Source organism: Kogia breviceps, chromosome X (genome assembly GCF_026419965.1).
Source record: "Kogia breviceps isolate mKogBre1 chromosome X, mKogBre1 haplotype 1, whole genome shotgun sequence".
NCBI classification, from domain to species: Eukaryota; Metazoa; Chordata; class Mammalia; order Artiodactyla; family Physeteridae; genus Kogia; species Kogia breviceps.
In genome coordinates, this window is record NC_081330.1 from 24069099 (window position 1) to 24095389 (window position 26291).

Here is a 26291-nt window from a genome sequence, read left to right on the forward strand (position 1 = left end):
AGGCCAAGGTATTCTACTTAGTTTGCTTTTTTATCAGAACCTCTTGGTCGTTCACATATCTTGAAAGAGACTCATTTTCCCCCGGAGTGTAACAACTGCAATTAGTTTTTTGCTGGTCCATGGGCAATAAATGAACTTTCCCCCCTCAAGCTAATTGTTCACCTGAGGTTCTTGTGAGGTGGTTTGTTTCCTTAGGATGACAAAGGCATTTCTTCAAAATGTATCTGAGTAGTGTCCCAGATACAGTTGCTTGATAATTGAAGAATTTTTTAAGGGGGGGATATAAAATATTCAGCTCGTGTCCAATAAACCTCGTTTATCTTAGCCCATATGTACTGAGTCCCCTTAAATCTCAGCCTACAGGCATCTTTTGAGCAAGAAGTCTAGCACAAAAATAAAACATGAGATATGCATTTCAACTTGAACTAGAACTGTCTATTTAACCCAATCGCTTACACACACACACACACACACACACACACACACACACACACACCTCTATAAAGCAAGGAAAAATAACTCAAACTACCCCTAGTGTCTGGTGTCTCAATCCCTGGATGGCTAGTGATACAATGCTTGCTAAGCATGCAGCTTCTTTTGTTCTCATCAAGATCAAAGCTCAGAATTTATGACAAGTTCATCAAACTTAGTCAAATCAAACCAGAAAAGTAGGTGTTCAAGCTGAACTTGACTTTGCTCTTGCTCTGCCACCCTTCTCTTCCTCATCCTTCCTTCAGGAAGCTCTCCCTCTTTAGTATGGCGGAGACAATGCTATGTATTCAGGCCATCCTATCTATTTTTCTTTCTGAGAACAGAGCTAGATTACCTTTCCCAGCCTCCACTGCAGTTAGGTGTGGGAAGAAGTGATATATGCTACTTCTAGGCCTGGCCCCTAACAAAACCTCTGTTGAGCTCCTTTATGGAGCCCCCGCCCCCCTCCCTCTAGGCTGGCTGGATGCAGCGTACCCACTGGAAGACTCCAAGGCCTAAGAGATTGACAAGCCACTAGATGGAAGGAGCCTGGCTCCTGAGTCACTGCTAGGAGCAGGGATTTCTCCTATCCCACAGGCAACCTTTACTGGACTGTGATGTGAGCAAGAAATAAACAATGTTGATTTTATGTAATGTTGAGACACCAGCACGACCCCCAGCCCAGGCTCTCCCTGAGCCAGTTGCACAGCATGGAACTTCATTTATTTGATTCTTTGGATGAAAACTTTAGCTATGTTTTAAAAGCTTGAAGGCTTTTACACCAGTAGTTCAGTAGCGCAGTATTTCCCCTAAGGTAACAAAATTGTTTTCAACCTCTGCCTTGTCTCTGTGGTGAATCTAACATCTGCCACTGACCCGGGTTATGGACTTAAATCTTCTACTATGTCTGTCCAACATGGAAGAGCCTAAAATGTTGAAGCAGAGTCTATGTGGAAATCTTTGTCTATGGTTCTAAGGCTTAGAAAAGTCACTTTCAGAAAGAATTACAGCAATGACTGAGCAATTAGGACACCACTTAGCACCACCGTAAGACTTCACCCTCTTCAAAGGGCTCTCATTTCATTGGCTCTTGTGAGCTTCACACTGTTTTAATCCTGTGCAGTAGGTAGGGGGTGGGTTAGGAAATCAAGACAAGTCCTACAGCTAATCTGTAACAGAGGTCAGCCTGAAGCCCAGATCCCCTGATGTAACCCTGGAGCCAGTGTTCTCTCTGCTTTCCCTTATGTGGTCCAGAGTGAAGCAAATTAAGGTGAAATCTTGAGATATTGCTATTTCCTTAGAACTCCTAAGATTAGAGTACAGTTGGAAGAGATCGTAAGATCGTAACACAAAGCTGTGTTGATAGAGCAAAGTGGATTTGCAGGGAACCCGAGCTATTCAGTGTAGCTATCTACATGGATGAAATTCAGTTGCAGTTAATTTGATCCATGGTCCTTATGCTATTTGCTCGGAGTGGTCAATTCCCCTTTCTCCCATATTCTCATCATCACGAATTGATAGGGGGCTGTACCCCTCTTAAAGGTCTTTGGAGAAAGAGATTACCATTGCCTCCTTTCTAAACTCATTTTTAGAGAAATTCATATGCAGATCCTGACATCGTGGCATGCTTTGATTCAAGATAGATGTGCTTCATTATAGATGTGTGGCAATTAAGCCTATAATTCAACAAGGTTTATTGAACATTTGTGCCCGGGTCTACTGGATTTGTTAAGATATAAAACTAAAGCATAAAATCCAGTTCTTCCCCTCAAGGAGCTTATTGCCTAGACAGAGCATGATTGGATAATTCACATTTGAAAAAAAAAAAAAAAGAAGCTTCTTTAGGTTAGAAAACAGAGAGACCAGGAAGTGGAGTTTGCAGAGAAGGCTTCCTGGAAGAGAAACATCTCATAAAAACCTTAGAGGATGAACAGGATTTGAATTGGTGGTTGGTGAATGTAATAGTGAGGCCAAGCTAACAACTATATATTACACACACACACACACACACACACACAAAATCTCAATGGCTTAACAAAATAGTCATTTATTTCTTGCTCACATCACAGTCCAGTAAAGGTTGCCTATGGGATAGGAGAAATCCCTGCTCCTAGCAGTGACTCAGGAGCCAGGCTCCTTCCATCTAGTGGCTTGTCAATCTCTTAGGCCTTGGAGTCTTCCAGTGGGTACGCTGCATCCAGCCAGCCTAGAGGGAGGGGGGCGGGGGCTCCATAAAGGAGCTCAACAGAGGTTTTGTTAGGGGCCAGGCCTAGAAGTAGCATATATCACTTCTTCCCACACCTAACTGCAGTGGAGGCTGGGAAAGGTAATCTAGCTCTGTTCTCAGAAAGAAAAATAGATAGGATGGCCTGAATACATAGCATTGTCTCCGCCATACTAAAGAGGGAGAGCTTCCTGAAGGAAGGATGAGGAAGAGAAGGGTGGCAGAGCAAGAGCAAAGTCAAGTTCAGCTTGAACACCTACTTTTCTGGTTTGATTTGACTAAGTTTGATGAACTTGTCATAAATTCTGAGCTTTGATCTTGATGAGAACAAAAGAAGCTGCATGCTTAGCAAGCATTGTATCACTAGCCATCCAGGGATTTCATTTTCCCGTGATGGAGAATTGTAACTAGATTTGATTATCTTTGGTTTCTCAGAGATTATAAACCAAGACATAACTTCTTTTTTTTTTTTTTTTTTTTTTTTTGCGGTATGCGGGCCTCTCACTGTTGTGGCCTCTCCCGCTGCGGAGCACAGGCTCCGGACACGCAGGCTCAGTGACCATGGCTCACGGGCCCAGCCGCTCCGCGGCATGTGGGATCCTCCCGGACCGGGGCACGAACCTGTGTCCCCTGCATCGGCAGGCGGACTCTCAACCACTGCGCCACCAGGGAAGCCCAAGACATAACTTCTTTTTAACTGGACTTTATTTTTTAGAGCAGTCTTAGGTTCACAGAAAAATTAAGCAGAATCTTTATACACTGAAACTACTCTGTCTGATACTCTAAAGTAATAGCATGGAAACATGCTATTATACATTTGTCCACACTCAGACAGTGTCCAACACCACGAGTGAACCCTAATGTAAACTATGGTCTTTGGATGATAATGATGTGTCAGTGTGGGTTCATTAATTGTAACAAACATACCAGTCTGGTGCAGGACGTTGATAGTGGGAGAGGTATGCATGTGTGGAGGCAGGGGGTTTATGGGAAATCTCTGTACCAGGACATAATTTTTAACGGCAGTACTAGTTATTAGATTTATTCTAAGTTCATGGATCTTGTCTGCTCACAGCAGCCTCTTCACTGACGATATATTCCTCTTGATTGTCCTCTAGCAAGCATCATAAATTGGCAACTCAGGGAATAAATCTGGTTCAAAATATAATTCATTTGTCCCACTCTGTGTCTTTATTAAAAAAAAAAAAAAGATTGAGGGCATTTAGGCAGGACACGCTTTTTTTAGTTAACTTTTGTTTCCCCTAGAACTTGTATAATCTAACACCTGACCTAACTTACAAACTAATGTCACCTGCCTGTCCCCTGATGACATATGAGTCTGTGACCCTTGTTTCTGGGGTCTCCTTTTTATTTAATAGATCATAAAAAATAGTCAAGTTACCAAAGTCCCCATCACATGGAAACTCTGGGTGCTTTCCTGAAACTCACCAGCTCTGTAGGACTGAAGCTGCAGAATATCTTTGAAGAATAATTCTGAAGAGGTCCAGGAGCTCTACAGGAATATAAGAATTCTTAGAATTTCAGGGGAGGGATTGTGGATCACTTTGACCATCCAACAAAAGCAATGGACCATCTCCCCATGACGATACACATACACGAACCATTTTGCAGATAATTTCATGGAGTTTCTGGACCCTCAGAAACCATTCTGTACACAACTCCTGTGGTAAAGTGATTGATAGCCCCATTTAGGCTACATGGGATAGTGATCAAAAGAATGGACATCGAAAGTCAGACAAACATGAGCTAAATCTAGCATTGGCAACCTGGAGTTAGTCATTTGACCTCTGAACCTCTCTTTCCTCTTCTAAAAAATGACATTAATAATAGCTACTTCACAGGGCTACTCTGAGGATTAAAAAGAGAAAATGTATGTAAAGAGTCCAGCACAGTGCCTGGAATATCTTAGTATTCTCAGCAAATGAAAATGGTTATTATTTAGTGATACTAGTCAGCCTTAATGGGTTTTTTTGTGGTGCTTACCTGGATTTCACACTGGGCTCATCAGAAATTCAACATAGTCCTTCAGATTTCCACTTACGTGTGATTTATAATCTGAGACAACGCCAGTGACCTTCAGTTCCCCAGCCCATCCCCCAAGGCTGCTCCCATGGTACCAGGGACTTGCCCCAAACTAGTGCTTATCTCAAGGCACTGTAATTGCCTGGGTATTTCTCCGTCTCCCTCACTGGTTTCTGAGCTTCTCACTGTTTTATAGTCTGCAGTAGTCCCAGTGCCTAGCACAGTGCCTGACGTATAATAGGTTCAAAATAAATCCTGAATAAATTAATAAGTGAGGACAAAACCAACTTTCCCAGTAAACTTTTAGGAAAATAGTGCTGTTGGAGGTGGGAGAGCTCTTCGTTCACTCTGCCTTGCCTGGAAGGCTAAAGCTTTGAGAGGGTCAGGAGGAGCAAAAGTGAAGACAAGTGGCCTTACCTGTCTTTCTCTCAATCACAATCCTTGGTCAACTAGCCCACGAATCTCCCGTTCCTCGTGATGTCTCTGAGTGCCTTCTGAGTCTTGAAAGGAAGGACGCATTAGTCTGAATGCTTATCATTTTTAATTTGTTTTTAAATTCTTTGGAAATTGACCTTTACCGTTAGAATATCGTGTAACTGTATCTGATTAAGTAACTCACACTATTCACTTGCCCTGTAATGTTAACGGTAAGTTTATTAGAGTCTCTTATTTGTGAACTCCTGTTCTCATTGTTAACCGCACAGTGAAATCATCTCAGCTGGTCATTAAGCTCTGCTTCCTTCCAACCCTAGTAACACACAGATATTTGTAATCCCTCCAAATTCGAGAAGCTCCATTTAGTGTCTGCCTAGCAAGATAACAGGCTTATTGTGCAGAAGTAACTTGGCCCTTTCTGATTTGGGTAGGTAATTATAAGTGGACAGTGGTTAGCTCAGTTGGGGAATGGACTTTTCTGCCTAGTGGAGAATTTCCATATAGACCACACATATGATACCAATTTTCAGAGAATTGAAATGCACAGAAACAAAGCAAAAAATTTAAACTCTCTTTGATTTAAAGGGCACTTTATGATCAACTGGCTAATGTCAGCTACACAATTCAGCACACTCAGTATTGGAGATTGAGCTGATGCCATATCGCACTTAGGACGTTCCCTGAGAGTTTATTTTAACCATTTACCTCTGTCTCATAAAATTAAAGAGCAGATTGTGGCAGGAAAAAAAAAAAAAAGCTGTATTTCAGTTTTCTGGTTGCTAGGGCTGTAGATGGAGAGAATTTTATGACTACTTTCCAAAGCTTATATTCTGAAAGAAGGTTCATTTTTAATACAGAAATAATAAAAATGTAGGTGGCCTCAACAGCTGTAATTTTTATAAATTAAATGCAGAGATGCCTTCTGCCGACATTTGAAATTGGCATTCTGCACAGCCAAAAACTCTGATCTTCTCTGTTATCTAATTTGGGATTTTAGCTACTATTTCCAGGCTGTTAACCTCCACATCTGGACTCTCAGTGATACCACATCAGGTTGCCCCTGCTGCTTCAGTATCGATCAGCAGCATCCTCTTCCCCAACAGGTGATAAATTTATTAGTAACTATCCAGGCTGCCCCAGCTTTAGGCAATTGTCTTCTTAAGAATTATAGTATTTATTCATTGGAGGATAATAAGACAAGGGAAGAAGTCAAATACTTTCGCCCGTTAATTTGCAGCTGTTTCATACAGAGCTATGCTTCACAGAGAAAAGAGCCTGCAGTTCAGATATTATATAATGTCCCCTACTTTGCATAAGGCACTGCGAATAATTTTTTTTTTTTTTTTACAAGATGCACTTTATTTATGAGTAGGTTCCTCCATAGAAAGAGCTTGTTAGGGCTTAATGCTGATGAATGGAGACAGCACCATTCACACTTCCAGGCTGTGGTCTGTCAGTGCTTTCATTATATGCACTAATTTACAAGGATTTATTTATTTTCTCACAAATGTAAAAGTGTGCTCCAAGCTAAACATGCTGTCTGGGCATCTGAGGGAAGTGTATTCCTTGGTTGCTCGTCCCACCTCTATGCCACCCACCCTGCATCACTGCGTAACCTTGTGGTAATCGCACAGATCTATATATTTTTTGCTTGCTCTAAAAAGGAATACTGGTTAAAATTTTAAACCCTGGAAGTGAGTCTTTGCAATGCAGTTTAATTCCTTTCTCGTTCAAAGACTGTGCCTTCCATTGTATTCTAAGTGCTAATGAAAACCCTGTCAAGTAAACACATCAAGGGACGTGACCGCTGGAACACATTATGTCCACAGCATTGGATAACAAATTTTGGAAATCTGCGTACAACTATATCAAAATCTGAACGTCATATTGAATCTGTAAGATCTTGCTAGCCCCAGATGGCTTTATGTGCTCTGAAATCACTCACGTCCCCATCTCTGAAGAATAAAACTTAAAATAGACTGGGCATGTGCTACCTCCTCCCACTCGGTCTGACAAACAGTAATGGATCAGACTGCGTCATCAGCATCCCTGGGCTATAACGATGCTCATTATGGGCGATGACCAAGCCCCCTCCTGCTCCCCAGCCAAGTAATGGCAGAAATAATTCTCTTTTTCTTTACCCATGATTTCCAGTTTGCTTTTTAACCTCAGTGAAAACTAAATACCCTTTAAACCTCAGCAGCGAAGGGTTTGTAAAGCTAGTTGTTTGGGGAATTTGTCTGTGTGTTGGTTGTTTGGTTGGTTCATTGGTTGGGGTAGGAAAATGAGAGGAAATGAAAATGTGTACATATAAAATATGCCTAGATGCATACATAAAACACCTATCACACAGTCCCTCAAAGCCCTTTCTACTATTTCTTTTTCAACTCCAAACATCAGTATAACCCAATTAAATTTAATTAAAGAATCTCAAAAAATTGGAGTATTTTGGAATTTGGACCGCGATTAAAGAAATTGCTACACAAATATATGAGAGGAGAGTATCCTACAAACTGTCAGCCAAATAAGCCCCAAAGGCCAACAGCGAGGATTTAATAAGCCTCATCTGTGGAGTTCAGCTGACAGGAACAGAGAGGGAGCAGTTCAGTGTTTGGAAGTTCACAAAATTTTAAAGTGGGAAAACCATGTAAGTCCAAGATTATCCTCCCCAGATCAGGCCAAACTCCACCCTCTGACGGGGGTGAGGAGTGTAGTAGTCAAGGAACAAAATGGTCCTCCCTGATGTCAACATAAAGATGTGTGTTTCGGGCTTCCCTGGTGGCGCAGTGGTTGAGAGTCCGCCTGCCGATGCAAGGGACACGGGTTCGTGCCCCGGTCCGGGAGGATCCCACGTGCCGCGGAGCGGCTGGGCCCGTGAGCCATGGCCGCTGCGCCTGCGCGTCCGGAGCCTGCGCTCCGCAACGGGAGAGGCCACAACCGTGAGAGGCCCGCGTACCGCAAAAAAAAAAAAAAAAAAAAAAAAAAAAAAAAAAAAAAAAGATGTATGTTTCTGTACTGCTAGTTTCTGTAGGAATACATTTGTCTATACCTTTTGGGAATCTGTTTCAATTTTCAGGAATCTGATTCTCTAAGTTTATCATCTCCCAGTTAGAGCAACACTTTCCCAGCACTCCTCTGAGTCTTGCTTTCCATGTACCTGAATTCTTCGTCCTTTGGCTCGCACAGAACTTGGCACAGTGCCATTCAGTATGCATTTGGTAAATAATTCATGATTTCATACACTTCAAGACTGTCTGCTCTTAGCCTTTCTCTCTCCAGTTGTGAGTCTTGATCTTTCAGTTCATCCTCTTATGACAGCCAAATTTCCAAGTTCACATTCAGTGATATTGAATACAGAGGTCATAGAAGGTGATCCCAAATCATAGGCCTGCCACACACCAGACCAAATTCTAGGCATTTAAGAAGTTGATTTCGCCAAAACACAAAGAAAAATATAAAGGAGAGATACCCCTTGATTCATCTTCAGTCCAAATATTTTGGAGATGAAAGAAATGTTCCTGTGCCATCATCCTTTGACCTGCCGCAGTCTTAAAAGTCTTTTTAAAGACCTTCTTTAAGGTCTTTATGCCACCAAAAATAATAAAGGGACTTATTGACATGGAATTCCCCTTGTTTGGACATGCTGGTTTCTTTGGAGAACTCACCAAAACGTAGATGACTTTAGAGGCATTCAGGGAAAGTTAAGATGAATCTGGGGCTTCCCTGGTGGCTCAGTGGTTGATAATACGCCTGCCAATGCAGGGGGCAAGGGTTCAAGCCCTGGTCCCGGAAGATCCCACATGCCGCAGAGCAACTAAGCCCGTGCGCCACAACTACTGAGCCTGCGCTCTAGAGCCCGCGATTCACAAGTACTGAGCCTGCATGCCACAACTACTGAAGCCTGTGCACCTAGAACCTGTGCTCTGCAACAAGAGAAGCCACCACAATGAGAAGCCCACGCACCACAACAGACCCAATGCAGCCAAAAATAAATAAAATAAATAAATTTATTTTTAAAAAATGAATCTGTAACTCTTATAGATGTTAAGGATGAATACTTCATGAGGAACATCAGGATTAATCAAAGTACATTATAAAGTCAAGCCTTAATATTAACCTCCTGCCAATGAATTAGCTCATCTAAAGGCAGTTTATTAAGATGGGTTTATAAACTGTCTTTAGATGAGTTCACTCTTTGCCAGGAAAATTATTGCACGCGTGTGTGTGCATGCACGCATGAGCACTAAAAGGGCATGCTGGTTATCACATATCGTCCTAACTTTAACGTACATTCTGAGTTTCACAGGGTCTGGATAAAGGAGAACTAGGGGGCTTCCCTGGTGGCGCAGTGGTTGAGAATCCGCCTGCCGATGCAGGGGACACGGGTTTGTGCCCCGGTCTGGGAGGATCCCACATGCCGCGGAGCGGCTGGGCCCGTGAGCCATGGCTGCTGAGCCTGCGCGTCCGGAGCCTGTGCTCCGCAACGGGAGAGGCCACAGCAGTGAGAGGCCCGCGTACCGCAAAAAAAAAAAAAAAAGAAGAAGAAAAGGAGAACTAGGAAAAGACTAAATTGTAAACTAATTTTAAAGTAATACCATGTGGTTATTTTCAAAGTAGCAAGGGAAGCAGGAGTTGAACCATATGTTCTTTATCAGTGTCTGACACTTTTTAAATGCATTACTTCATCAGATACTTACTACAACCTAGGCATAGAATAACCAACTCATCCGAGTTTGTCCAGGACTGTCGCAGGTTTAGAACTGAACCCTGCCTCAGTCCCAGGCAAGCCAGGACAGTTGGTCACTTTAGCCAAGTAACGCAATAAAAGGTGTTCTGAGACCAATTTCCAGCATGGGGAGAACCACCAACACCACCAAGCAATTCTACACCAGTTGGGTGTCCTACGATTTCACTTAATTCTGACGCGATCTACCCGTAAATAGTATCAGATCCCACAGGTTAAGGGGTGAGTCCTGCAAGCCTGCCTCCCCCCAACACCACTTCACATGCCAATCACGAGTCCAGGTTGTCACCTGTGTTTCTGACAGAACTACTGTAGATAGGAGGTTCCAACAACTCCCTTCCTGGGTTCCATTATTTTGGTAGAGCGGCTCAGCTAACTCAGAGAAACAGCTTACTCACTAGATAACTGGTTTATTATTAAAGGATGTAACTCAGGAACAGCCAGATGGAAGAGATGCATGGGGCAAGGTGTGGGGAAAAGGAGAGGAAGCTTCCAGGCCCTCTCCAGGTGCACCACTCTCCCCAAATCGCCCTGTGTTCACCAACATGGAAGCTCTCCAAACCCTGTCGTTTTGGGTTTTCAATGGAGGCCTCATAATCATAATTGATTAAATCATTGGCCGTTGGCGTTTGAACTCAATCTCCAGCCCAGGTCAGGAGGTGGGACTGAAAGTTCCAATCCTCTAATCACCAGGTTGGTTCTCCTGGCAACCAGCCTATTCTTCGTGCGGCCAAAGTCACCTCATTAACATAACAAAAGTCACCTTTATATCTCTCACCACAGGCGATCCCAAGAGTTTTAGGAGCTCTGTGTTAGAAAAGGGAACGGTGAACAAAATTCTTTATTATAAATCACAATATCACAGGCAGATCATCTTTTCCATATTTTACCAAAGAGGAGGCTGAATGACTCAATCAAAGTCACACATCAGTAGTAAGTGGTGCATTCAGTATTAGAACCCCAGCCTTCTAACTGCTTTTATATATTTTCCAAGAAACAAGACTGTAATTAGCAAAGTGTGTAAAACGGTGAGAATTTCATTGACTTATTTTTTCTAGAGGCTTAACCATTCCTTTTGTAACACCATAATTTTGCTCTCCAGCTCCCCTCAACAGATAATACAGAGAAACAACTCAGTCCAGTTTATCAGAATTATTACAGACTCTGTTAACTGAGTGTGAATTGATGAAAATAATTTTAATGCTTTCCAAGTCAGTTATTTCTAATGCAACTATGAAAATAAGCAGCGACCTATGCATCTGCACTCTAAAAGAAATGTAACGTACACTGCCTCCCCTGTCTTTTCCCATTTGTCTTAGAGGATTTTTTTTTTTTCTTTTTGTGGGAGTAAGCAAGTATCAGGGGGGTGGAAAATGTACAACTGGACAACAAAATTATTAGACTGGCTTTCTCTCCACATATCATATTTTGTCGTTTCTTCTCAATACACAGAGGAGCAAATGTGTGTCCAAACAAACCTCTCCCGTTACTGTTCTGTCTGTGCTGAGCAAAATTGAATCCATATGTCTTTAAAATGCCTTTTCATTTCTATGGCTTCTTTCAAAATACTGATCTCGGTGCAAATGTGGCCCTCTAGACTACTAATGCTCAATTGCTCTTCCCCAACAGGCATCACAGTTGATAGGCATGGATTCATTTACTTTGTGGATGGGACTATGATCCGGAGAATTGATGAGAATGCTGTGATCACAACTGTAATCGGCTCAAACGGTCTGACTTCCACGCAGCCACTGAGCTGTGACTCGGGAATGGACATCACTCAGGTAGGCACCAATGGTTTTCAAGCGCTATCACCATTTGGCATCATGGAAATGGATAACAATGTTCTCATACAGAAATTAGGTAGAAAGGAAGCCTGGCGTATCCATTATAACACCAGATAGCAGAAGTTTCTCTTTATGTAAGTTACTTTTTTTCCTCCTCAGAAAAACTCAGTTGAGAGAAAAGAGTAAACTAGGATGGGAGTAACACTGGGTGGAATGTTGGCATGAACATTAAAGTCTTTCAAAGTTGAATCCTTTAGAGGGTAAGGCCAATTTCACTTATTGACTATGGTCCAAGATATGTAAGTTTATTATTTTTGAATAATACAATAACTCACATTTGGAGAAGTACTGACTACTAAAGTCTGGAAATCTTTTTAAATGAATATATGAGCATGACTTATTATTCATGTCGATGTAAATAGCTATTTCTGGGGTGGTTTTTTGTTTGTTTTTGTGGGTTTTTTTTGAAGTAAAAGCAACATTCCCTCTGAGATCTATTTTACATGTATTTAGGAAAGCCTTTTGCCAATGAGAATAAAAGGGAAAATTCACTGTAGTTCCCATCTGAGTTCAAAATTCTGATTTTACCAGAATTATGCAAAATCAGGATTAGACCTATAGAGATTACAGAGCATAGAGCACAGTCCCAGCACCTTGTGGATGGCTTTCTTAGCTTGCAGACACGAGCAGGTGGTATGTTCAGTGAGGGAAACAGACTAGACAGTCGTCAAAGGGACCTTCAAACTAACATTCCATGAATCTATGACTCTGAAGAAGTAGATTATTTATCTTTTCAAATGAATCACAGTAGAAGTTGAGAGTTTTAGAATTGGTTAGTGTATCAGAGAGGATGGTTTTGACTGCAAGTAGTAAGACACTTAACTAACAGTGATTTGAACAATAAGGTTTCATTAACTCACATAGTGAGATGACCAGAAGTAGGCAAAGATGCCGGCAGATTTCCTTCTTGTGTCACATTGGCCAGAAGTGAGTCACTGGAACTGGGTCAACCTCCCTGAGCAGACTGCTACCTAATTCTAGAACCCAAATCAGGGTTCTGTTAGCAAGGAATGAAGGATTGCTCTTCAGCAGGCAACCAACAATATTCTCCACAGTTAGGGTGCCCCTGCCTCACCCCAGAACCTCAGAAAATAGTCAAATAGAGTCAACTACAAAAATAAAATAGGAATTGGAAGGCCTGGAAAGCTGACAAAATGAATGAACCCTCTTTAAGAGAGATAAGAGTGGATCAGGCTATCAAGTCCTAGAGCAGCCTAACTTCCCATGATGCAAAGTCCTGCGGGAGGCAAGCAAAAGGACCATCATTTATGGCAGTGAGGAAGGGCTGAATGTGTTCATATGGAGGAGGGGGACGAAAGAGAGGAGATGCACGTATATGATTCACTTGTGGGATAGTTTTAACTTAAAACGGAGCACTTAGTACTGCAGTCAGTCAGCTCTAAACAATTTATCTGTTTCGGTGTGGAAACTTATGCTGAAAAGGGAATTCTTTGTCTAAATAGAGCAAACGTAGGATCCTCATCACCATGAGAAGGTCTTTTTCACACGACACCTCGCAAGCAGTAATTGCCACCGTAAAAGCTACCTCATCCCTTTCAGGTTGGCATGTAGAGTGCAGCCCACTGAACAGGAGACAGAGTCACAGTTTCTCTATGGCATTTCATTCCAAGCCTCAGTTTCCCTGACGGTAGCCCCCTTCCCTTTTCCGTACACAACATCAGCTTGAGAAGAACAGTTGTTTTGGGGGGAGAGGTGGGGAGGAGATGGAGAGTTAAGTGGGGTGGGTCAGGGTACATGTTCGAAACCAACAGTACAGCCTGGGAGAGAAATCAGGCTTCACGTCCAAATTATTTGGCTTCTCTCTCCGCTGCTGTCCCTCGCTTCGTGTTGTGTGCTTCAGGCACCGTAAAGAGTATCTAGCATTTTTCCTCTTAGGCCGGCACAGGACAATGAGGCTGGACTGATGTCTACTTCAGTGTCCAGAGTATGACCTTCCACTTTTACTAGGAGCCTGCTTCTCATGGCCCCAATCCTTCAGACTGGAACTTTTCTTCTGCTGGTCCAAATCCCCTTCCCTACCCTCCTTACACCTCACCTCTTCCACGGGACCCTTCCCTAATGCTTCTAATCCTCTCTGTGGTCTCATTCCCTTCCTGGAATTTAATATCACAACGTTTAATATATAATCCGCTCTCTGTTGCCAAACTATGTATCCAACGAGTTTCCCACTGTACCTTCTTTGGACACGCGTAGTAAGTGCTCAGCAGGCATAGTTAACACATATACCAATATGAAAAAGACACTATGGTACAAAGAACATGAAGGAGTTAAGTGCGGACAACGTGGTGAAGGACCTTATAAGCGTGATGGAGTTCCAGTTTTATCCAGTGGGCAATGGGAAGCCAATGAGAGCATTAAGCAGGAAAATGCATTTTTTAAATAGTCTTAAACCTGGAAATACATTTTTAGAGGAGCATTCTAGCTGTAGTACAGAGAATCAAGCGGAGGGAAACAGTATTAGAGGCAGGGAGACCACTTAAGAGGCAGTCAAAGCAATATAGGTGTGACAGGGACAAAACATCAATAAATAAATGATTAGTCCCTTTTCAAGAAACTTCAGTGCAAATTAAATTGCTTTCCAATTTTTTTTTTTTTTTTTTTTGGCCGTTCAGGTGATATTTCTTTGAGCTACAACTCCGTGGTGACCCTGACCGTGAAGCTTCTCAGCTTCATGCGGGTTACACAGGCACGCAATGATAATGGCCAAGCCTAAAGTATCAGCAGCGTGGATTAAGAAAGCTAGACAGGGCTTCCCTGGTGGCGCAGTGGTTGAGAATCCGCCTGCCGATGCAGGAGACACGGGTTCGTGCCCTGGTCCGGGAGGATCCCACGTGCCGCGGAGCAACTAAGCCCGTGAGCCATGGCCGCTGGGCCTGCGTGTCCGGAGCCTGTGCTCTGCGACGGGAGAGGCCACAACAGTGAGAGGCCCGCATACCGCAAAAAAAAAAAAAAAAAAAAAAAAAAAAAAAGAAAGCTAGACAGATTAGTGAAATATTGGAGCTACAATCAAAGAACTTGCTGACTGACAATTTTGGAATTAAGGAAGTATGTGTATAGTGGTACCATTCACTGAGATAAGAAATACAAGAAGAGGAGAAGCAGGTTTGGGTGAGGGGTTTATTTGGGGGCAAACGGAGTTTGAGGTACCATTGCATGTTCAGGTAAATACATCTGGCAGGCAATGGGATATCGAGGCCTAAAATGAAGATGAGATTTGGGATTATCAGTTTTATCCCATGGTAATGGCAAATCGGGAAGTGGGTGAGATCTTCCAGGGAGGGTACATAAGCAGAAAAAAGAAGAGAAGGCTTCAGACCAAACTCCAGCGATATCAATATTCAAGAGAAGGATGAGGAATAGGAACCCACAAAAAGGAGACTGAGATGAAGAGACCTGACAGGTAGGAAGAAAACCAGGAATGCATGTGGTCCAAAAACGCAAGGGAAGCAAGCTTTTCAAAAGGAAGGGAACGGTTAATATCAAATGCTGCTTAGAGGTCACGTAAAATAAGGTATGTTGTTGTTTTGTTGTTGTTTTAAGAAGCCATTTGGTTGGACAGCATTCGTGACTCTGATAAGAGTGCCTTTGGTACAGTGCAATTTAATTGGAGTTGGACTGCAGTGGGAGAGTGGGAGGTGAGGAAGTGAAGAAAGTGAAAATAGGTCACTCTTCTGAGATGTTTGGCTGGGAAGGGGGAGGATCTGGCATTGAAGCAAGTCAGCAGCCAGGTGCGGCACAGGTGGACAAAAGCTGAAAGACACCAAAGGAAATGCTCTGGGTCAAAGTGTCTACCGGGAGGAAAGCCAGCGTGTGGCACAGCTTCCCAGGTGCTCAGCCTCTGGGGACAGAGTTTCCACTGTCTGTTTAGACAACGGTGGCAGATTGGGAACTTAGGTTTCCCATGCCTCTGCTTAAGAACATGGGCTGTCTTGAGCTGGAAGGAAGAAAGCTGAGTGGGGAGCTTCATAACACCTTCCAAGAGGAAAGCCCCAGTTGTTTATAGTGGTACTTACAGTGATCCAGCTGAGCTTACACAGTACTCAGTTTTATATTTCAGTAAATCAAAATATATTGATGGGTGAGGGTAGAGACAAACGTCTAAATGAGAGCGCACAGATTCTGCGGACAGGCACGGACAAGAGAAAAACTAGAGGCCTGTGCTGCAGCATGAAGGTTTGAATCAGACCTTACGAAGAGCTTACTGATTCTAAGACAATGTGGCAGTATCATACATTATCAAAAGATCTTATGGAATCCCCACCTTTTAAAGCAAATGTTGGATAGCAGTAATCTATGAATGCTTGGAATACAGGCCTCTCTGGAATCAGGAAGATGGATCAACTGTTTTCTCAAGGTCCCTTACAACATCATGAAGGTTTCTCTACAGAAATATAACCCAATTGCTAAAGTTCCTTGTTAACTCTCCCTACATTTCAAAACCAAAAGGTCCTGGGCCTTCTCTGGCTGTCCAGTGGTTAGGACTCGGCACTTCCACTGCCTGGGGGGCCTGGGTTCGATCCCTGGTCGGGAAACTAAAATCCCACCAAAAAAAAAAAAAAAGTCCCCAACATGGGAAGGCCCATTCATGCTAGCATAGTATAATACCTTTGGAAGCTGGGACGTGATGCCTTTGTTTTCTGTTCTTTTCTGAGGCAAACCTGAGCCCCTGGGAAGAATCAGTCCTCAAAAGCGTGCCCTAATCCTCAGCAGATTATGAATATTCTTCTTCTGTTAATTCTAATAATAACTGTGACTACTTATTGAGAGCTTACTCTGTGCCAGGAACTATGCTAAGCATCTTACTCACACTGTTCCATTTTATCTCCACTATCCAACCACCCTTGAGAGAAGAAGCCACCCTCCCCATCTGCAGAGAAGAAAACTGGTAGTCAGAAGGGTTATGTATTGTGCTATGACCATAGAGTTATTAAGTCCTACAGCCAAGAGTTGAGCAAAAACTTTCTGACTCCCAGTGTGCAGTTTTCCCACTTCTGCATTTTCAGTGACAACTGGAGATGACCAAATATAATTGTATTTAGTGGGTGACAAATGTCATTTGGCTGAGGAATATGCTGTTTATTCCCAGAATGTGTGTTTAGTGGCACTTAGGAAAGAGTTTAGTAAAATCTAATCATCTCAAGAAATGAAATTTGCTTTGACAATAAAAATCAGTCATTTGTTCAAAATCAATATGTTTTTTTGATTTACTGAAATGTGAAACTGAGCTCTCGGTATAAACTCTGAAGCACAACTGCCCATTGTAAGCACTGCTATCAACAACCAGGCCTTTCACTTCAGGAGATGAGTTGATTATGAAGAGACTGGGCTCTTTATTTCCGTTGCTGCTTTTGACTCATCTTGCTCTGGTAACTCACTTCCATCTCGTGCCTGACTAGGATGGAATTGAGAGTTGGACCAAGTCTCTTGGTGCGCTAGCAAATTTGAGAACTGACTTACTCCTTGGGGCCAGCCCAGCGCTCTCCCCAAAATCAGCCCAATAGCAGATGCACAAGCAACATGGACCTCTTGTAGGCAGATCATCCTGCTGACCCACTGACCATAATGTGCACACTTTGATTATCCAATACCTAACCAGTCCTCCGTATATGCTTGTTGGATCATCTTTATAGTACAAAGCGCTTCCCCAAAGCACTCATTTGTCCGATGGGCCTAACAAGTGGAAGGAGGCATCATTCATGGTTATGAAAGAAGAACAGTATCTGGTTCTTTGGAGGAGCCAACCTTGACCCCATGCATTCAATCTATTGAGCTAGTCTACTGGGAATTCTCCTCCTCTCCCCAGTCGTTCCCTCCGGAATATTCTCACCATTTAGTAATAGTCCAGCCTCTCCTCAAATGCCTCTTGGGATAGGGAACTCACTACCCTTCCCCAGCAGCACATTCCATCTTTGAATGTCTCTGACTGATGGAAAGCTCTTCTGGGATCCCTCTAATTTTTTAATCTTCCTTTAACTTTCACCATCTAGTCTTTACTGCAGCTCTTTAGGCCTCGTGGAATGAATTAATCTGTCTTCTGTGAAATAAATACATTTGTGAACCAAGCACTATATACTGAGTACTTTCATATATATTATCTTATTTAATCCTCATGACAGTCCTTCAAGGGAAAACAAGGTTCAGAGGAGTTGAGAAACTTGGTCAAGGTCACACAACCAATAAGTGGCAGAGTTGAAATTTGAACCTGGTTGACCTGATGCCAAAGTTCACATCCTTTTCACCAAACTATTATACCAAACTGCCTTCTCCACATGACAGCCTTTTCAATATATGTGAACAACTCTCTCAGGCCTCCTAAGTCACATTCCTGATTCATTTAACTGTACCTCACTTGCCACGGTTTTGAGTTCCTTCACCATTCTCCTCATTCTTCTCTGAACATGTTCCCATTTATCAATATCTCTTTGAAAGTGAGGCTTCCAGAAATGAGCAAAATAATCCCGATGTGCTCTGACTAACTCAGAGGTAGAATGAGGACTATCAGCCCTCTTTCTATACTCTCTGTTTCAGGTCATTCTGCCTGGTGGTTTTCAGAAGGACTTCTGCCAAAGAACATTTCCTTCAAACAAAAGAAGTCCCCATTTATAAAACTGATGCAAACAGCAGATTCAAACAAGAAGTAGTATCCTAGAACCTTCTCTGTTCAAGCTCACTCCCACCCAGTGGTAGTTTGCATGGCAACCCCCAGAGCACTTGTGCAACATGCTAGGGAAATAAAGAGCACAGGTTAAGAAACCACAGTTAAAGTTGAGTTGGATTTTTGGACACTTTTTTGACGTACAATGTGATTACAGAGGACTAAAAATTCACATGTCTCTCATCCCCATATCCTCATCTTGTACTTGCACTGTTGGTTTTTCGATTGTTTTGACTGTGACCCTCAGTAAGAATTCTATTTTACACCATTATTCAGGATATATAGTTGAAATAAAAGTTTCATGAAACAATACTGACTTACCCTTACTACACATACATCATAGTACCGGATCTTATGTTAGTCTGTATTCAATTCCATCTCATTAGATTCAGTCCCTATCTTTGTATTCTGCTATTATCCAATATCTTCACTACCCTTCCCAGCCTTGTGTCGCCTATGGACGTGATGGATGCCTTCTATGTCTTCATCCATGATAAAAACTGGTGGATAGACAGGCCAAGATGAAATTGTGGCACCACTAGTGTACTCATCTCTTACACTGTGAATCCATCTGTTTGAACTATCACCTATGGGTTGTGATTCATAGTGGATCAGGAAAGCAATATGATGGCCTATGACTAATTTTCAAGAAAAATGAAATAGAACCAAAAAAAAATCAGTGCATCATGTGTGGTAAGGGTAAATATGTATTGTTTCATGCAACTTTTATTTCGATTGCATATCCTGAATAATGGTCTAAAATATAATTCTTACTGAGGGTCACAGTCAAAACAAGCTTGAAAGCCACTACACTCACCTATATTTCCCCTAACTTATCCACAAAGGTATCATAAGAAACCTTACCAAGTTGGTAACTCTGTTTAAAAGAAAATAAGAATCCCCTGACATAATTTGTTTCCAGCCATAGTATCTATAAACACCATTTCCTCACCTAAGAACTAAGAAACAACTGTTTAATAACCCATTCCAAGACCTTTCCTAAATCAACATCAGGTTCCCTCCTTACAGTTTGTGGGGCACATCTTCGGATTCTTCCTGAGGTCAGACCTACGTTTAACCACCTCTAATTGTCCAACTCATCTTCTACTGCCCAGTATTTCTCAGTAATTGTAAAACTTGGTTCTAAAAACTCGTTTGCAATTCTCTCTAAGAGGTAATTCTTTCTGTCCAGGAAACTTGAACTCAGTTTAAAGAAGTTTGGTGCTATTTTACATTCCCTTCACCCATCTTGGACTTTAGTAACTTTGACTCAGTGTTCTTTGTGGTCATTCTGTTTAACAAAGGAAACAAAACTTTCCTCTCTCTCATCCATCTGCATTATACGACCTGCCCCAAGCCATGGACCTTTGCCTTCCCTGATACTCTTCAGGTCTCTATGTGCCTGAAGAAAAACTATTTTCTATTGTTCTTTAAATTTTTTGCAAGTCTCAGATACCGTAACCACAACTGTATAGAAGGAGAAATATAAGCCTCCTCTTTGAAATCTACATGTCAATTCAATTTTGTACAAGTGGATTCAGCATTTCCTGTTGTTTTGAAAAACTACGTATAATAACATTCATGCATGAAAAGTTACAGCAAGCCAGGGAGAACAAAGAAAAGAAACAGTAGTTTTAGTACAGAAAAGGCACCTTCTTTTCCCCTTTTTAAACTCTTTCCTAATGTGCCTCATCGCCTCTTCTTCTCTCCCCTGCCAACCTTTTCATTTCTACAGAATGTCCTCCATCACCCTGAGTGATATGGATGCTACTGAAACTCAAGTTCTTCAGGGGTTACTTGCCTTTCTTTGTGCACTTCCATCACTCTCCCATGTGCACACTGAAAGAGAACAGAATTAGATCTTTGGAATGAAGGCCATTACAAGTGAAATTCCCTGCAGGGACAGACTTCTGAATTTTGTGAAGCTCTGTAGGGAATCAAGAAAATATGAATTATAATAAGTTTCCTTGAATAAAGGGGTTTCCCGGGGAGAAAAAAAAAAAGTTTATTTTAAAAGTTCTTGGCACCAGAGATGAAAATCTCACCACCTCCACTCCCTCCACCACACCCTCCCAATGCCTCAGTGACTATGGAACCTATCTCACTGTCAAAGCAAAGAAACGGTCTGCGGCCACACTCCAGATAATTCAGACCAAGGGATGTGGGGTGGAAGGAAGGAGTGACTTGCCCGTAAATGGCAAGACAGGGAAGATGTAAGCAAGTTAATCTGAAATATCTGTAAACACCTCTGTCAGGAGCCAGCAATGCCAGTGGGCAGCAGGGACAGCTAGGTGGGAGTAAAAGAGAGGTGACAAAAAGGATAAGAGAAGTTTAGGGAGTGGAGAATGGCTCAAAGAACAGATTAATGAGGCCCAGGGAGTAGTAAAATGAAACCAAAAAAGTTATTTGACAGCCCTTGTGCCAACCATTTACTTCATCTGATTTGGCTGATTAGTTTAAACAACTGAATCAACCTTTTTTTTTTTGTCCTTGCCTTGTGGCACGTGGGATCTTAGCTCCCCAACCAGGGATCAAACCCACGTGCCCTGCAGTGGAAGTGCAGAGTCTTAATCACTGGGCTACCAGGGAAGTCCCTGAATCAACCACTTCTATAGTGACCTCCAAATAATGAACTGGATGGTATTAAAACATATCAGGAGAAAGAAAATCCGCTACATACAGCCAATGGAATATTATACAGCCTTTAAAAAGAAGGAAACCTTGTCACATCCTACAACAGTGGCTGAAACTTGAGGAAATGCAAAGTGAGATAGACCAGTCACAAACAGACGTATACTGTATGAGTCCACTCATATGCAGTATCTAAAGTAATCAAAATCATAGAGACAGAAAGTAGCAAGGTAGATACCAACGGGAATGGAGAGAGGGAATTAATGTTTAATGGGTATAGAGTGTCATTACTGCAAGATGAAAAAGCTCTAGAGATCTGTTGCCCAACAATGTGAATATACTTAACACTACTGAACTGCACACTTAAACAAGGTTAAGATGGTAAAACTGTTATGCGTGGGGTTTTTTTTTTTTTTACAATAATAATGATAAACTCATACCAACCAAACCTCCAATGGATTTTCTCACTTTCTTTCCCTATTCTCATGCCTGGACAGCATCAGTAGAGCAGCAGTCTTGCTGCTCTGCAGTCGGTTCTTGCAGCAGTCCAGATATAAGCATCCTAAGTCTGGAATGTTCTGCTCTATTCATTTGAGCCACGTGCGCTCTGTCAACCCACATCAGTCACAGCCAGTCCCTCCCGAGGATCCAAAGGCTCAATGGGGGAGGGGGAAGTGCTACTCTCTAAGGTAAAGAGGAAGCTTAGTCTACACCAACCGTGGCAGGAAGGCGCTGCTAACTTAGCCACGCTCTTCTCAAAGAGCTCAAAATATCGATAACCTTAAATGTGAAAGTACTTAAATTAGAGAGTGATGACAATTGACTAAAAATGAGCAAACTTCCTGTCAGACACGGTTATAAGCTTGGAACAATTATTCACTTCTTCAGGAGTACTAAGGCATATTTTACCAGTTCTCTGGACAATTTCCTAATCACCCACTTCCCTTTGACTAAGGTAGCATGTCTAGTAGAAACAACATAGCCAGTCCTGGGTGTGAGTCCAGATTCTGCCATTTATTAGCAGTGCAACCTCACGCAAGTTACTTAAAGTCTCTGTGTCTGAGCTTCCTCAACAATAGAAAGTGGGATAAAAGCCCGTATTGTCTCCTAAGGCTATTGTGATAGTTAAATAAGAAAACAAATATGAAAGACCTTTGTTTTCTGAAAAGCACTTGCAACTGTAAATTGTTGGTGTTAATCAGAAGTGAAGAGAGAGGTCATATGGCACTACATGTAACCTTGGCTTTTGTTTCCCTTTGCCCCACCAGTTAGGTGAGTGGCATGTGGAAAGAAGGTTTCACAAACCTCCAACTATATAGCAATCAAATTATACTGTCACACAGCATGAGATGGCAGTTAATGTTGTTCAGATTCTGATTTGACAACAGCATCAAGAGCCATAAAGAAAGTTGACTTTAGGAGTCCCTAGTGACTCTCCACATTACTCACCTGTAAAGGAGTGATCCATTAGCGGTTATGGCTAGAAATTACAAAATAGCACTAAATAAACAATGCTTCTAGTTGCCATTTCTAGATTTGAGGAAAAGAACATCTATTTTTGAATCATTTATTCTGTTATCCTCTGAAACATGGCAATATATTTTTTTTCAATGTTTTATTTTTTAATTTTTTGTTAACATCTTTATTGGAGTATAATTCCTTTACAATGGTTTGTTAGTTTCTGCTTTATAACAAAATGAATCAGCTATACATGTACATATATCCCCATATCTCCTCTCTCTTGCGTCTCCCTCCCATCCTCCCTGTCCCACCCCTCTAGGTGGTCACAAAGCACCGAGCTGATCTCCCTGTGCTATGTGGCTACTTATCATTAGCTATCCGTTTTACATTTGGTAGTGTAGATATGTCCATGCCACTCTCACTTCGTCACAGCTTACCATTCCCCCTGCCAGTGTCCTCAAGTCCATTCTCCATGTCTGCCTCTTTACTCCTGTGCTGCCCCTAGGTTCTTCAGAACCATTCTTTTTTTAGATTCCATCTATATGTGTTAGCATACGGTATTTATTTTTCTCTTTCTGAGTTACTTCACTCTGTATAACAGACTCTAAGTCCATCCACCGCACTACAAATAACTCAATTTTGTTCCTTTTTATGGCTGAGTAATATTCCATTCTGTATATGTGCCACATCTTCTTTATCCATTCATCTGTCGATGGACACTTAGGTCACTTCCATGTCCTGGCTATTGTAAATAGAGCTGCAGTGAACATTGTGGCACATGACTCTTTTTGAATTATGGCTTTCTCAGGGTATATGCTCGGTAGTGGGATTGCTCGGTCTATGGCAGTTCTATTTTTACTTTTTAAAGGAACCTCCATACTGTTCTCCATAGTGGCTGTATCAATTTACACTCCCACCAACAGTGCAAAAGGGTTCCCTTTTCTCCACACCCTCTCCAGCATTTATTGTTTGTAGATTTTTTCATGATGGCCATTCTGACTGGTGTGAGGTGACACCTCACTGTAGTTTTGATTTGCATTTCTCTAATGGTTAGTGATGTTGAGTATCCTTTCATGTGTTTGTTGGCAATCTGTATATCTTCTTTGGAGAAATGTCTCTTGAGGTCCTCTGCCCATTTTTGGATTGGGTTGTTTGCTTTTTTTGATATTGAGCTGCATGAGCTGCTTGTAAATTTTGGACATTAATCCTCTGTCAGTTGCTTCATTGGCAAATATTTTCTCCCATTCTGAGGGTTCTCTTTTCATCTTGTTTATGGTTTCCATTGCTGTGCAAAAGCTTTTAAGTTTCATTAGGTCCCACTTGTTTATTTTTGTTTTTATTTCCATTTCTCTAGGAGGTGGGTCAAAAAGGATCTTGCTGTGATTTATGTCATAGAGTGTTCTGCCTACATTTTCCTCTAAGAGTTTGATAGTGTCTGGCCTTACATTTAGGTCTTTAATCCATTTTGAGTTTATTTTTGTGTATGGTGTTAGGGAGTGTTCTAATTTCATACTTTTACATGTAGCTGTCCAGTTTTCCCAGCACCACTTATTGAAGAGGCTGTCTGTTCTCCACTATATATCGTTGCCTCCTTTATCAAAGATAAGGTGACCATATGTGTGTGGGTTTATCTCTGGGCTTTCTATCCTGTTACATTGATCTATATTTCTGTTTTTGTGCCAGTACCATACTGTCTTGATTACTGTAGCCTTGTAGTATAGTCTGAAGTCAGGGAACCTGATTCCTCCAGCTCCATTTTTCATTCTCAAGATTGCTTTGGCTATTCGGGGTCTTTTGTGTTTCCATACAAATTGTGAAATTTTTTGTTCTAGTTCTGTAAAAAATGCCAGTGGTAATTTGATAGGGATTGCATTGAATCTGTAGATTGCTTTGGGTAGTAGAGTCATTTTCACAATGTTGATTCTTCCAATCCAAGAACATGGTATCTCTCTCCATCTCTTTGTATCATCTTTAATTTCTTTCATCAGTGTCTTATAGTTTTCTGCATACAGGTCTTTTGTCTCCTTAGGTAAGTTTATTCCTAGGTATTTTATTCTTTTTGTTGCAATGGTAAATGGGAGTGTTTCCTTAATTTCTCTTTCAGATTTTTCATCATTATTGTATAGGAATGCCAGAGATGTCTGTGCATTAATTTTGTATCCTGCTACTTTACCAAATTCATTGATTAGCTCTAGTAGTTTTCTGATAGCATCTTTAGGATTCTCTATGTATAGTATCATGTCATCGGCAAACAGTGACAGCTTTACTTCTTCTTTTCCAATTTGGATTCCTTTTATTTCTTTTTCCTCTCTGATTGCTGTGGCTAAAATTTCTAAAATGATGCTGAATAATAGTGGTGAGAATGGACAACCTTCTCTTGTTCCTAATCTTAGAGGAAATGGTTTCAGTTTTTCACCATTGAGAACAATGTTGGCTGTGGGTTTGTCATATATGGCCTTTATTATGTTGAGGTAAGTTCCCTCTGTGCCCTGCTTTCTGCAGGGTTTTTATCATAAATGTTGAATTTTGTCAAAAGCTTTCTCTGCATCTATTGAGATGATCATATGGTTTTTCTCCTTCAATTTGTTAATATGGCATATCACATTGATTGATTTGTGTATATTGAAGAATCCTTGCATTCCTGGGATAAACCCCACTTGATCATGGTGTATGATCCTTTTAATGTGCTGTGGCATTGTTTGCTAGTATTTTGTTGAGGTTTTTTTGTCTCTATATTCATCAGTGTTATTGGCCTGTAGTTTTCTTTCTTTGTGACATCTTTGTCTGGTTTTGGTATCAGGGTGATGGTGGCCTCATAGAATGAGTTTGGGAGTGTTCCTCCCTCTGATACATTTTGGAAGAGTTTGAGAAGGATAGGTGTTAGCTCTTCTCTAAATGTTTGTTAGAATTCCCCTGTGAAGCCATCTGGTCCTGGGCTTTTGTTTGCTGGAAGATTTTTAATCACAGTCTCAATTTCAGTGCTTGTGATTGGTCTGTTTATATTTTCTATTTCTTCCTGGTTCAGTCTTAGAAGGTTGTGCTTTTCTAAGAAGTTGTCCATTTCTTCCAGGTTGTCCATTTTATTGGCATAGAGTTCTTTAGTAATCTCTCATGATCCTTTGTATTTCTGCAGTGTCAGTTGTTACTCTCCTTTTTCATTTCTAATTCTACTGATTTGAGTCTTCTCCCTTTTTTTCTTGATGAGTCTGGCTAATGGTTTATCAATTTTGTTTATCTTCTCAGAGAACCAGCTTTTAGTTTTATTGATCTTTGCTATCGTTTCCTTCATTTCTTTCTGATCTGATCTTTATGATTTATTTCCTTCTGCTAACTTTGGCGGTTTTTTGTTCTTCTTTCTCTAATTGCTTTAGGTGTAAGGTTAGGTTGTTTATTTGAGATGTTTCTTGTTTCTTGAGGTAGGATTGTATTGCTATAAACTCTCCTCTTAGAACTGCTTCTGCTGCATCCCATATGTTGTGGGTTGTTGTGTTTTCATTGCCATTTGTTTCTAGGTTTTGTGGATTTTGGGGGGTTTTTTTTGCCTTACACGGGCCTCTCACTATTGTGGCCTCTCCTGCCCCAGAGCACAGGCTCTGGACACACAGGCTCAGTGGCCATGGCTCACAGGCCCAGCCACTCCACGGTATGTGGGATCTTCCCAGACTGGGGCACGAACCCGTATCCCGTGCATCAGCAGGTGGACTCTCAACCACTGTGCCACCAGGGAAGCCCTCTAGGTATTTTTCGACTTCCTCTTTG

At 41.6% G+C, this 26291-nt stretch overlaps 1 protein-coding gene across 4 annotated transcripts in view; it reads left to right on the forward strand.

Annotated features, from left to right (window-relative positions):
• Positions 1-26291, forward strand: part of TENM1 (teneurin transmembrane protein 1) — an 803989-nt gene that overhangs the window by 714855 nt on the left and 62843 nt on the right. For all 4 annotated transcript variants that reach the window (XM_059050038.2, XM_059050032.2, XM_059050043.2 and 1 more), the window contains one exon: positions 11547-11701. In XM_059050038.2, the coding sequence (XP_058906021.1) occupies positions 11547-11701 (155 nt within the window). The remainder of the gene's footprint in view (positions 1-11546; positions 11702-26291) is intronic.